General features: G+C 40.9%; 1 protein-coding gene across 3 annotated transcripts in view; it reads right to left on the bottom strand.

The window, feature by feature from the left end:
- The window catches only part of LOC113025707 (mediator complex subunit 13L), an 88,917-nt gene that overhangs the window by 27,336 nt on the left and 47,649 nt on the right, over positions 1-13,932 (bottom strand). For all 3 annotated transcript variants that reach the window (XM_080304272.1, XM_080304271.1, XM_026173782.2), the window contains 2 exons: positions 5,535-5,619; positions 2,755-2,838 (listed from right to left, as the gene is read on the bottom strand). In XM_080304272.1, the coding sequence (XP_080160398.1) occupies positions 2,755-2,838; positions 5,535-5,619 (169 nt within the window). The remainder of the gene's footprint in view (positions 1-2,754; positions 2,839-5,534; positions 5,620-13,932) is intronic.

Raw genomic sequence — 13,932 nt, 5'->3', positions numbered from 1 at the left:
CACTTAAGCCTCATCAGAGATGATCGCAATGAAAGGGTGTCTGTCAAGAAGCCACTCTTAAGGAAGGGAAACAGGAAGAAAAGGCTGGCGTTTACCAAATTACACGAGAAATGGATTAAAAATCAGCGGCAACAGGTCTTTTCACATTTTCCAAGATCAAAACTTTTGCACAGTAAATATGGTTTATACTGAAATCCACTCACATGAACTGTCCCTGAAAAATATTTTTTTTTAAATTTACCACATCATTACTTTGTAGTCGCTCTTTTACCAGAACAAATGCAAACGTATAGCATTTGTAAAAAACAGCTGTTACCAGATGTTTCAAATTATTACAAAGTCACACATCAAAGGCCCTGACTGGACTGGAGGATAATAGCATTTGTTGGGGGGTTTCTTGTTTACAGCAAGCCATAACACATCACCAGTATAACACATGACCTCAAAAAAAGAGGAAGAAGAAAATGTTAAGAATCTATTGCCGAAGCTGCATGCCGTTATAGCTGGACTCTTCTGCCCTGAATGCATTACCCCATTGGGGTTAAACAGGCCCTTGGAAAGCAAACATCCCCTCTGAAACAAACCTGTACTACTTCCAAACATTTGAACCAGAGGCAGCAAAAGGTTTGCTACACAGTATCAAAGTATCTGATAGTACGATGGAGCCAAGTTATATGATCGTGGAGCTCAAGCATGGCCATTCATACTTCATTAAAATGATGAACCAATAAAGAAACAATTGAAGGACGAAAATGTTGCTGTTTTTTTTTTCCTTTTTGGTTTTGTTTTTCCAGCTGAAAGTTCTGAAAACAGACATTTCTCTGTTAGTTAGCAAAATCTTTCTGTTTTATAATTACAAGACAGCCTGGCCAATCAGCTACCAGAACGTTTTCTGTAATTTTACACATTTATTTCTTACAATTTAAGCCCAAACAGACTTCTATTATTAATTACAGCAGAATTTATTTATCACATATAAAAATCGAGCAGCATTATTGAAATTGCACTTCTTTTCTTATATTAATGCATCTCAGGGATTAAATGTGTCAATAAACTTCTTTACACTGACAGAAATGGGGGATTTCAGCGCTCTGGCACATGTGAGATCAAAGAGAGCTTTATGTGCACATGATGTACAAAGAGCTTGGCATCCCTGACTTAATGTTTCTATTTCTATTTCATTTATAGTTTTTGTTTTCAATTCACTTTAGTTCATTGTCCCTCAGTTCCTATAAAAGTTACTGCTACTTTAGAGTCTTCCCCCTCCTCCATGCACCTCAGAAGCTGCACCAGAAACTACTCCTGAGCCAACACAAGCCGCCAGAGCTTCAGTGCTCATTCTAATATGTTATTTATAAGCATTTTTAAAAAATATTAGAGGGACGAGCTTGTTATAGAAGTTAAGAGGTTTTATCTTCATATGCACAGTGGAAATATACACAGCAACCTACACTGGGAAAATTGTATTTCACCGATCTCTCCCTTCACAGAAAAAAATTCTAAAAATTCTAATGAAAATAAAAAATAAATAAACTTTGGAAAAGAAAGTGGAAGTCATACATGTGCAAACAACGAAAAGAGTTCAAAAGACCTGCGTTTGAAAAACTGAGCTGTACCTCAACTTTGTGCAAGTGTGCAAACACATCTGTATAAATCAGTGGAGCAGCAGATAGCAACAGTCACAGTAATACTCAGCAGTCTCATTCAAGAGTCTGATGGCAGTGTCACAAGCATTCACATTCTCTCCATCTTCATAAAATCAGTCAGCGAAAAAATCAAAACATCCACATTCTGAATTATATCTGATTCCTCCATTACTTTATCACCGATACATACAGTACGTTCTACCGGGAGTGCTTTTTGGTACAAAGATGTCACCGTCGCGTCAAGCTTTCTCGCAGTGTTTCACAGATATATGCAATACAAGTGACACACACTCCTCGAGATGTCACGCGGCATGCCTCGCTGAGAGGCTTCCACCTGCTCTAAACAGCTAAACCCAAGTTTGCCTCAGCACATCACAGCAGAGTGCACTCGTGTCAGCAACTTTCTACAGGAAGAGTTTCCTGTGCATTTGTTCCTTTGCGCTACGTTTGAATGACAATGCAATTTACAACTTAACAATGTCCAAATATATTATATAAACGCATGCATGATTTGTGCGTGTGTGTGCTCGTGTGTGTGTTTGCTGCAGCTACGCAATATAAAGCAGATTTCCAAAAGGAGCCACTTATTTATCCACTCAGCGTTTGAGCTCTGCTATGTTAGAAATGTAAAGAATGGTGCCTCCTCACCAGCAGGAAAAGCTGAAGTGGGCCGACCGAGCTGTGTGAGGGAAGTGTAATGGCTGCAGCAACAAGTTGAACTACTGCCATCACACCCACCCCTCTTTTTACTCTGTTTCAGTCTCAGTGACTGTCTCCCACACTGCCTACACAGCGTGATCCACAACCCTTCCCTCACCCTGGGAGCGAGAGAGAGGGGGAGCTGTGAGAACTCAGCTATGCTCTCACCTTCCAACACTGCTCTAGTTTTTAATAGTCTCCCACCATGGGCCAGCTGCTGAAACATCAAGGACAGACGACACTACAAAGTCTGACACAGCTATTCGCACAGCCAAGCTGTGTCACGCTTTGCAAACATGCATTTCTCAGAGTCAAACATACATGAAAGAGGAAAAAAGAAGAAGAAATCCTATTAAAAGTAACCAAATGAGACGTGTGCATGCACTTTTGTGCCAAGTGTTCGACTTACGTGTTGCCTAAAGACTTCTCCTCCAGCTCGTGCGGCTTGAAGAACCATTTTCCAATCCTCACGAACCCCTTATCCGTCAAACATCTGCAGCGATGAGCAAGAGAGGACAAGAGAGTAAGAGAGCCGTCAGTTTTCTCTCATCATCAGCAAGCAAGTGATTGATTAACTGCAACATCTGAATAGCATTGTGCGCTTCAATCAAAGCATCAAGTAACAAATAATATTGTTGTAAAGCTGAAAGAGTTTTTGAGTTTGTAAAAGTGATGTTCAGAATGAACTTTAAGGCAGCTGCATGATAGCGTGCAATTTCAATCATTTTCAGCCGAATAGTTTCACAGTTACAATTATTAAAAAAAAGTTATAATTAGCCAAAAAATGACCTTGCAAAATTTGTATTAGCGTTCTAATCTTCCTGTATTGAGCCATTTTACTTTGGCTCTTTGCTTCTCAGAACTATCTACTATTTTACTTATTACTAGTAATGCTGATATGTAGTTTGCAAGTGCACAGGGGAAGGAAGAGTAATTTTCTGCTAATCTGTTTCCCCAACGTGATTTGCACTTTTGCACATGGCTTGCCAAAACCACTTCTTTCATCTGAACAAAATATGATCACATCAAAGTTCAGTTCAGTCATCACGCTCCCTGTTTGGCTGTGCAACCAGCTCTTTTAGAAGTTTTTGACTCGTCTCTCTGTGCAGGTGCCAGTGAATCCCCCGCTGAAATCTCTGACCTGGGTTAAGGAATTACAGTGATTTCAAGTCCACCTCACTCACCCAGACTCAGCTATCCAAAACTTTCAGTCTCCAGCTGTACCATCTTTGGTGCATTCTGATTAATACATTTTCTCATCTGATCGTGCCTTTCCATTACATATAAGCTATTTCTGAGTTTTACAACAATATTCATAAGGAACAGATTACTATAATGACTGTAGGGTATGTATGTCTCTTTTCTCTTCCTAGATTTATTAATCAATCTGGATGAAACTTGCTACATAAACTGGCTGGGGTACCAGGACCATCAACATCTATACAGCTTTTGGGAATTATATTTATAACACTGACATCCTCACAAATTATGCATAATTTATGTAGTTACTGATCTCAAAATGAACTGTATCAACATTGCATCTGTGTGTATGTTGTTGTTTGTAAATGCATTTTGGCAAACTAATTCTTGACTGAATTGTGTTGTCACGTCACGTCATCGCCATCGCATACAACTGCATGCTAAAATGTAAAATGAGGCCTTGCCTTTTTTTCCTTTAAATGTGGGGAGTTGATATTTTTCTCTCATTTCCCTTAACTCTATCTTGACACCGCTGTGTTACCAGTATCTCAATTTACCTGCAACAGTGACTGCCAAAAGCTGTGCAGGAGAAAAACAGCAGGAAAAACCCCCAAACACACTTTTAGCTTTTTTTTAATCATCTGGCAAACAAATCACTTATGATTACGCTGTACAGAGTGTCGCTATTGCATTTTATTTATGATCATATTTTCTGATCCTGCCCACTGCGTTGTCTTTATTGGAGCCAACCAATACATTCATCTTCCAGTAGATCAAGGGTATGAGGATCATTTATGGTAATAAATAACAATAAAATAGCATCCATCCATTTGAGAGTCGGGATATAAATTTAAATCTATAAATCTGGTGGTTGATGTCACACTTTGATTCTTTATTCAGCAAAACGTCTTTACTGTGATTGGCCGGTTTCCTTGTGACGCTCTATCTCTCATCCCAACTTGACGAGCAGCACAACAGAGTTATTGTAGCATCTTAACTTTTTCATTAACTTTAGCAAAAGTTATATTTCTGTCTTTATGCTATTCAATCCTTTAAATTAAAAAAAAAACTGCTTGTAAAAGAAAAAAACTGAATAGTTTTTGATGACAATAATCATAATTAAAATCAGAGCTATAATATCGGCAGCCTGAGACAGAGGTCAGCTTGATCTGCAGAATATAAAAGAGAAAGTGGAACTGATACCTTTAGTGTTGAAACAGTGAGCTATTTAAGGAGTTAGCTTCAAGGTAATAGGAAGGTTAATTCAGCATGCCCCCTATGATGATCACTGATGCTTCACTTAATAGAGAGCAAATATGTGCTGCTTCATTTAACAGATGGCTCTGACTCAGAAAGGAGAGCTTTGGGTACTTGAGCAAGTGATTCAGCACTCAGTTTATAATTCCATTAAGGTGAAGCTCATGCAGGAAAACTAACACGCTCTGTCACTTTGACTTAAAGTTGTTGTTTTTTATTTGTTTGTTTGGTGACTTTCACAATTCAATTCCCAAAACAGGAAGAAATACACCCCTATTTTGCATTTAGAAGTCACTGTGTAAATATTTAGGAAATGGGAATCTGAGGACATATTGCACTATTATTTTACCCCTATCGCTTTGTTGTTGCACCTTTGAGCTGGGTGCAAAGGTAATAAAAAAATCTAATCTACATGTGTGTAAAAGGCTGAGCTGGCATGAAGCGACGCTGCTGTGTCAGACGTGAAGCCCTTCTGTGTAAACTCTGGTGGCATTACACCAGCTCGCTGTGGTTCAGCGTAAACAAGCAAAGGCGCCATAAAGCGGGGTCTCCGTGGACACCAGCATGGTGAAATCTCTGTGTTAAACAGGACTGCTCATTATTTGCCTCAACAGGCTACACTTATGGGTGCCACAGTGGAGTTATCCAGCAGTACGCTTGTTGTTAGACACCATTTATTTACATTTGTTTACAGCTCTCGCGGTGGACTGGAGAAAGCGCTGATGGTTTTACCTTTCCAGCAGGTTGTGTATGGCCTTGAACAGAAGGGTTCTGCACTCGTAGGAAAGCCCACACTCCCACAGGCCCTCCTCACCAACTGAAAGAAAAGGAAACAAAGACATTTGTCAAGATTTTTTTTCTTTTTTTTTTTACTCTTTTGTTAATGAAAATTTGTAGTTGTATCAATCAACCAGCCATGGAGCGACATCCACCAATTTCCAGCATGCTTAGCCCTAACCAGTCACAGGCCTAGCTTGCAACTAGCACATCTTTTGCTCATTTGCCTCAGCTCTATCTTGGCACCGCTGTGTTACCCAAATCTCAACTCACCTACAATAGCAACTGCCAACAAGTGTGTAAAACTGCAGTAAACCACCCCCCCACCCCCAACGCACACTTTTAGCCTTCAAACTATTCACTCATGATTACCTTGTACATTATTATTTATTATTTATAGCCATTTTTTCGGATGCTTTGCTCTGCTGTGTCCTTATCAGAACCAGTCAATGCCCTAATCTTCAAATAGATCAACGATATAGAGGTAATATGTTCAATTACGAGCCACATGCTAACATGCTGTTAGTGGGGAAGCTGCTCGCTGTTGATAATAACAAACCCAATCAGACACTTAAAATCGCCCTCATCTGACTGATCTGGACATTATAAAGAAGCTAATAAAGACAAAGTACAATAAAGCAAAGTGATTAAAGCTACCCAGAGCCTCGGTATGAGCATCAAAGCTGGTGAAGCTATAAACATAGTGAGAGATTATGTACACTTGACACTTGTTTTGTTATCTAAATCTGTTGCACCTCTATTTGCTCGATGTAAGGTAAAATCTCTCAAGCAAAGGCGCGTGAGCAGCAACCCATTTTCAGTTCATTTCTTTTTCCAGTAGCAGACTACTTAACTGTATATAAATGTATTCAGTTGTGTAAGTGAATAAGTTTTGCAGTTACAGGCGTATGCATGGAAAAAATCAGAATTTGGTTTGTATATGCTGTCAGTCATAGTCATTAGAAAGAAAAATCAGTATGAGGAGGTCACACAAAAGATCTGAAACTGGAATCAGCCAAGAAAATTGTGATGTGGCAGCCGTGAATCGGTGCATCTCTAATGAGAAAGTATTACATTACTGTTATCTCAGTAAGTAACGTCATTCACTGTGACAGTAGGACATCTGCACACGCCACCTTGACAATAATAAACAGCACATGGTCAACACGTTAATGAAATTTTGTTTATGGATAACTCTGTCAAAACATGCTGCATGTGCTGATGAGATAATTTACACATCATATTTAAAATCAAGATGATGCCCGTGTGTGTGTGTGTGTGTGTGTGTGTGTGTGTGTGTGTGTGTGTGTGTGTGTGTGTGTGTGTGTGTGTGTGTGTGTGTGAAGACAGAGAGTTTCCTCGGCTGTACAGCTGTCACATTGGCTGCAACGACGGCCCAGTCAAACCCCATGCAGTTGTCAGCCCCTGTTAGCCTGAGAGTGAGAGCATGCCTGTATCTATAAAGGCTGACACACAGGCTTCACCCTGCTCAGGTTTTTACATGAATAAAGAGTTTTAACTCAATTCACTTTTCCTTTAAAAACATGTCTGAAGACAAATTAAATCAAGTTTGTCTAAGCAGTTGGGTCTGCAGTATGCTGTGAACAATCCTTCTGCCTCCTGATTTCTTTACCCCCCACTCCGGCTCCCACCCAAAGCCTACCCTGGCACCAACCCCCACTGCCTTCCTCCCAAAAAAAAAAAAAAAAAAAAAAAGGAGACACACTCTCGCACACACACTGACAAATGCACACACAGCGGCCAGTTAACAGTGTTTCTCTTTGTTCTTTGCCATATACCTGCAGGGCTGCTGGAAGAACTGGAGGATTGTGGGTGGGTGTTGTGTTTGCTTATAGGGTGGTGGCAAACAAACCAAGCATCACAGAAATACACAAGGAAAAAAAAAAAAGGAATGAGAGACAGAAGCAGAGGCAGATCGCCGGGGGGATGGGTGGCACAAACCCCAGAAGAGGTTTCCTCTTTCTCTCCTCTGTCTCCTTTTTATCTCCTCCCTGATTTTCTCTTTCTTTCTTTTTTCGCCGTGTCTGTCTTTCTCCATTTCTGTTGCTTTGTTGATATTTCCCTCCTATTTTTTTCTTCTTCTTCTTCTCCATACCAGAGTGAATGAAATTTCCTTACTCGCCAGAATTACCCTGTAACCATGGAAACGCTGGCGGTGAGAGCATGGCGCCCTGGCATTCAATTTCAACACTGGTCCCTCCCACCCCTCACCCCTCCTCCTCCTCCTTCTCCTCCTTTTCTCTGTTCTATTGCTTCCAACACCCCTCCACCGTGCCCCCGCGTCCCCCCCACCCTTTCCGCCCTCCCACCCACCCACCCCTCATTTACTCCTGCTTCAGGGCTCAGACAGGAAGCTCGCTCATGCCAGCTCTTCTACAGAGGAGAGAGAGAGAGCGAACACCATGAGCAGAATGCCAAGTCTCCACAAAATCCAGCTCATTAGCTCTCACTGTCTCTATATCTCCCCTTCTCTCTCCCGCTATTAAAAATCCCACAATTTTTTTACCTTCCCAAACTCTGGCAGTCCTGTACAACCCATCTTCATTTACTCTCCTCATGACCAGCTCCATAACACGCTCCTGACCCCTATTACTCCAGAACTATGTCACAGACTCCTCAGCCTCACATTTTCCAGCACTTCCACCCAAAAGTCAACAAACTGAGCCACCATCTAAAAGGAAACATTGCCACATTCGCTCCCCTAATGCATGTAATTTTGTAGCTAATAAAAGAGAAGAACGTGTGTAGCAAATCCCAACGGTAGCACCAGAGTACGCTTTAGATGCCAGAAAACACGCGATTCACACTGGACGCTCACGTTTATAGTGTAGTTGTCAAAGAGCCAGCTCACTGCGCCATATCAACACGAGGTGTGACAAATCACTGTTGCAGGGAAACAAGGTCAGGCATCCACACAAGCACGTGCACGCGCTATTAGTGTAAATATAGAAAAAATGGAGTGTGAAATAAACTAGCAGTGATATCAAAAAGGGGATGAAGAAAATACCATGAAACTGTCATTTCACCAACAGTCGGCTGATGACCATCACTACCTTTCCACTTTTAACTGCCTGTTTTATTGGAGGAGCAACACGGAAGGCCTGATGAAGAAGCACACTGTCAACGCTAAATGCACAGCTAAGTGCAATACAGCTTTACAGCATCATGATCAATCATTCATACCATCCCGAGCTACAGGGAACTGCATCACGCCTGAAAGATTTTAAAGGAGCTGGGTGCAATCGACCTCGGTCTCCATTAGATTAAACTGACTCATCAGTTTTTGTTTTACTAGGTCTGACTAATTAGCACTCAGTTTTTAAAGAAGCAGATGCAATTAAAAGCTGTTTTCACATTGATTTACATCTTACACTCACTTCAAATTTATGTCGAAGTTGAAAGACAGTAAAGAAAAATGAGGGGAAACAACTGCAAAAAAAGAGTGTGTGTGCAATCTACCTAAGTAAACAGCAATAATTGAAATGATATGTTTAATGATATGATATATCATGCATGCTTCAGGATCTCTTCCTTTTTCATTACGATGCAACCTTACAATAATAGAGAGAAAACCCCAACAATCAGATGACCCTCTATGAGCAAGCACTTGGTGACAGTGGAAGGAAAAACTCATTTTAACAGGAAGAAACCTCAGGGAGGGGCAACCATCAGCCGAGGGGGAAAGGAGGGAGACGAGACTAAGGCTGTGTGAGAGGAACAACGAGAAAGTATTTTTGCCAGAATCAAGGCTGACTTTTTTAAACCCTTAAATTCCAATGATAAGCTCCAATATAACGACATTCCCTAAACACTTCACCCGCAGATATCATACAACGTGAACAGCATAGCCAAAGTACAAGAACTGCCCATTTAAAGAAATGTAAACTCAACGCCACTGTTCATTTGGTCCCTAGCAACAGACGTGCCAAGTGTGAAGTAGAAAAGTGAAGAGCACATAAACAAACAGCGATTCCTTCTTTTGTTAGTGCGATAAGAGATGAAAAATGGGAGTAAATTCTAACATCTGAGAAACTGGAGGAAAAAGTCAAAAATAAAAATCATGTGGAAAAATTACGCAATTAGCAAAGCAGCTGCTGTTAATCATGGCAATCAGTTGCTCAACTAATATCTTTATGAGCGCGTGCGTGGGTGCAAGTCTTTGTGTACATGCGTGTAACGTTAGGTAACATCCTCACAAATGCATGTTTATTTCACGCGGCCTTGCCACCCTCAATCCTCGTGCCACAATGCTCTTAACTGCTGCGCCACGTCAAACACAAACAAGCAGTGATGGAACTGGGTCGCCACTACCACTCTGAAAACTTCTCCCTCTCTTTTTCTCCATTCCACCCTCCGCATCTAACCCCAGCTTTCCACCTCCATCTGTCCATCAGTCCCTCTTTTTTTCGCTTTGTGTGCTCTCTCTCTCTCTCTCGCCTTCTCTTTCAGCTCCTCAGACTGTGTTGCCCTGGCACCACTAGAGGGACTGACCGCTCACTATAACTCTGAGCTAATAAACACAAAGACGGTATTGATCCGAAGTCTAGCGGTGACATCACGCTGCCTTTCATACGGTGACCTTTTTCCACGCTTGAAAAAGTAACACGTTACTGTAATCACATTACATTTTGTCTGCAATCTTTCAAATACTGTGGGTAAAGCACATTATGGTTAATACTGAGCTCTTTAATGATCCCTCATGCTTTGTGAAAAAACCATGTGAGCAACTCCGTGGCAAAGATGGGGCTAAAAATGGCAGAGCAATCTACAACTTTCTAAGGTTTGGAAATATGCTGTATAATTCAAATGTATTGTGCAAAGGGACCGAGAACGTGAAGGTTAAAGTGAAGAATGCTGGATACGCCCTTATTAGTATAGGGATTTGTGCTGATATGTAGACATAATTATTAGCACAAATGTCACTTGGCAATTATGTAACAATGCGTCTCGTGACGATGCAAAAGTAATGTAACGAGAAGTGTGGCAGATGACTTCCTCCAGCTGAATTACTTCATGAAAAGAAACAAAAGGTGAGGTCTAATACATGACTTTCTTAAGCATTGTTGTTTCTCCCCCTCCTGCTCTCTGTCTCGTTTTGGATCAATAGCACCAGCAGTTCTGCTGTCCACCGGTGTCTGTGCCGTGCGCACACTATGAGCTCTCACTGGGCAGCGCGTGTGTGTGTGTGTTTATGTGTGCAATTTCACACAAACCCCGCTGCCACTTTACTAATTAGCTGGCCCGCTGCATGTCTGAGCAGAGGTTGGTCTCTGTTTACTCTGTGTGTATGTGTGCAAGCATCTATGTGTGTGAGTCTGCAATGCTTGGGTATGCATGGCAACACAGTGTGTGTTTTCATTAATATGAAAGAAAAGAAACATTACAAGGCTGCACAGATGGGGAGAAAGTGAAACAGAAGAAGACGTGGCAAAGAGAGAAAAAGGGAGGAGGACGATAACGACACATCTCAGGAGAGGATAACAAATCTGCAAATGCGGGTTGGGGATGGAGGCAGTTTTCATAATTATCCCCCAAAAAATCTTTTATAACTGTTCCCATATTTACTGAGTTTTTTTTTAATCACAGAGTAAAAACTTATAACTGTTTTACTACTCTTTTTGTAACTATTTAAACATTTTTATTAAAAGAAATAATTTGAACTTTAACTGAACTTCACCCATTCAGTGGACACTTCATTAGGTACAACTTTATTAGGTTTAACTGCTTATTAAGGCAAATACTTAATCAGCCAGTTACACGGCAGCAACACAGCACTTTTAGGCATGTAGACACGATGTCCTAATGACCTGCTGAAGGTCAAGGTGAGCATCAGAATGGGGAAGAAAGATTATTCAAGTGACTTTTAATTAGGTAATATTTGTTGGAGCCTGTCAGGCTGGTGTGGATATTTCAGAACTGCTCATTTTCCCACACAACCATCTCTTGAGTTTACAGAGAATGGACCAAAGTAGAGGAAATATCCAGTGGGTGGCAGCTTTTGGACAAAAACGCCGCGTTGATGGCTTGATGCCAGAGGTCACAGGATAATGACCAGACTGCATCGAGCTGATAGGAAGGTAACAGTAACTCCAATAACCACTTGCTACAAGGGATGTAGAAAAGCATACAATGTGTTGAATGTCAAAGCAGATGTTAGGAAACTGAAGCTACAATTCACACAGGCTCTTCGAAATTAGACAATAGAAGATTGTAAAAATATTGCTGAATCTCACGAGCCTTGAGTTTTGCTGTGACATTCAGATAGCAGGGTCAGAGTTTGGTATAAACAACATGAAAGCATGGATCCTTTTACGACCACAGCGTACCCTTCCAGCAGGATAAGGTTACCAAAAGACTAAGAATACTCAGAGTTGCATATAGCTGTAATTGAACACAGACAACATCTACAGCGTGTATGTAAATGTGCTGATGTCATGAAATGCTCACAGTACAGTTTACGACAATGCCTGGCAGTCACACACAAGAATAAGCGCTAACGCTTGATGAGGTCTAAAGATGTCACCCAGGAAAATTAAAAGGCTGTGAAAGCGGCCCATTTCAACATGCCTGCAGTGATCTTTTAGATCAGCACAAACACAAAGTTCAATTCTTTTTTATTCATGTATTGATCGGCACATTTAGCCCATGACGCTATCCCACTTCAATTTATTTTTCTCCCCTCTCCACATAAAGGGGAATATTCCAGCTAATAATGTGTGAGTTTGTGATATGACGCAGCAAACTTCTATCTTTTATATTTCTTATTTAATACTCACACAGACATCATAACAATAAAAAACAACAGTGTGCAGGGAGAAGCCAGATGCCCACAGGGGATTACTAACAGCGCTTTCCAGTACAGTAACAGTAGTTTGCTGTCTGTTTGCTGGCTGGCGAAATGGCACTGCTGCAGCATGAGCCAGAGTTTATGCAGCTTATACCCTAAGTATAGTCATAAACAAAGAAAGAGAACTGTCCATCACTGTTCTCCTCTTTTGGTCCACACTGCCAGAACGTGTGTTTTTTCTTAAGCTGGAGATGAAAACACAGTTCTTAATTTGTCAGTTAGGAGGTCACATCTGAGGCATCCAAACCTGCTACAGCTCACAGGTGAGGCGAAGCGAGAACCTGTTGCAGTATTGGAAACTTCTCTTGTTTGACTTTAGACATACTGGAATTTTTCTTGGGAGCAATTAGCATTGCTAATTCTTGGATAATTAAAATATTAAAGGGCCTTTTTTTTCCTCCACAGCTTGTCTGTTTTACATGGTCATTTTTCCCCCCTGCATGAGTTTGACATGGTGTGGCTGTCTTATGTAACAGCAGCTAGTTCTCTTCTCCGGCCTACTCTTTCTGGTTGTAGGTGTGCAAATGTGTTAAAATTAGCTGTACAATTTAGGTAGAAAGGAATCCTGCGTGCATTGCCTGGATAACTGGCTGAAAAGCAGTGCTATTTTTTTCACTGTCTTCAGTGACTACATGATGTGAATGACACACGAGAATAAGATGAGAGGAAATCAGTTAAACAAGCAGCAGCTGACATTAGTGGCACAAAGGCTCGGCGTCGTACGGTGCTTTCTTTTTATCCTTGTAATACTCACATTGGTGCTTTACTGTGAGATTTACACATTTTAAAAGTTATTATGTAATATGCTTGTAGGATCACAAGCTTCAAATCCAGCAGAGGTTGTTTAGATGTGAGGTAACAAACACAACAAGGATTTCTGAAATTAAAAGAAACTTGGTTTCTGTGCTTGCTGCTTGTTTGCAGTTGGGGTGCTTTAGAGATCAACACCAGGTTTCTACATTCATTCATACAGCTCACTATGTAACATTAAATTTTGTATCAACACACGCACAAAAAAGGAACATATTTCCTTTTCACCTGATTTCAGCTTCATACTGTGCCCTCAATCCCTCACACACTCTCATGATCCAGTGACACCGTTCTCCTAAACCCGTTACCGACACCTGTCACTTCAACGCAACGGACCAGATCTCTAAAACACCCCGCTAACAATGCAGGATTCAGAAGGCGGTAAACAGGAAACACTGTGGGCTTTTGAATTTTACAGCTTGCAAATTGTTTACAACCTTTAAACTGCTGGCACAATGACTTCTGTTTCCCTTAATCCACCCTGGACAGTTTAGATTTACAACTTCTGGTTAAAGATTTAATTGTCAGCTGTGCGCTTATCATCATATTTCACTGAATACTGATTGTTTCCCATGAACCTTCAGGTGAAAATAAATTTTAACATAGTATACGACCTGAGGAGAAACACCTTTAGGAAACAGACAAAAAGAAAAGGAATGTACACATGGAAGGCAC

Source organism: Astatotilapia calliptera, chromosome 7 (assembly GCF_964374335.1).
Source record: "Astatotilapia calliptera chromosome 7, fAstCal68.1, whole genome shotgun sequence".
NCBI lineage: Eukaryota > Metazoa > Chordata > Actinopteri > Cichliformes > Cichlidae > Astatotilapia > Astatotilapia calliptera.
Note: the sequence above shows the minus strand (reverse complement) of the source record. Positions and strands in the feature narration are given on the sequence as shown.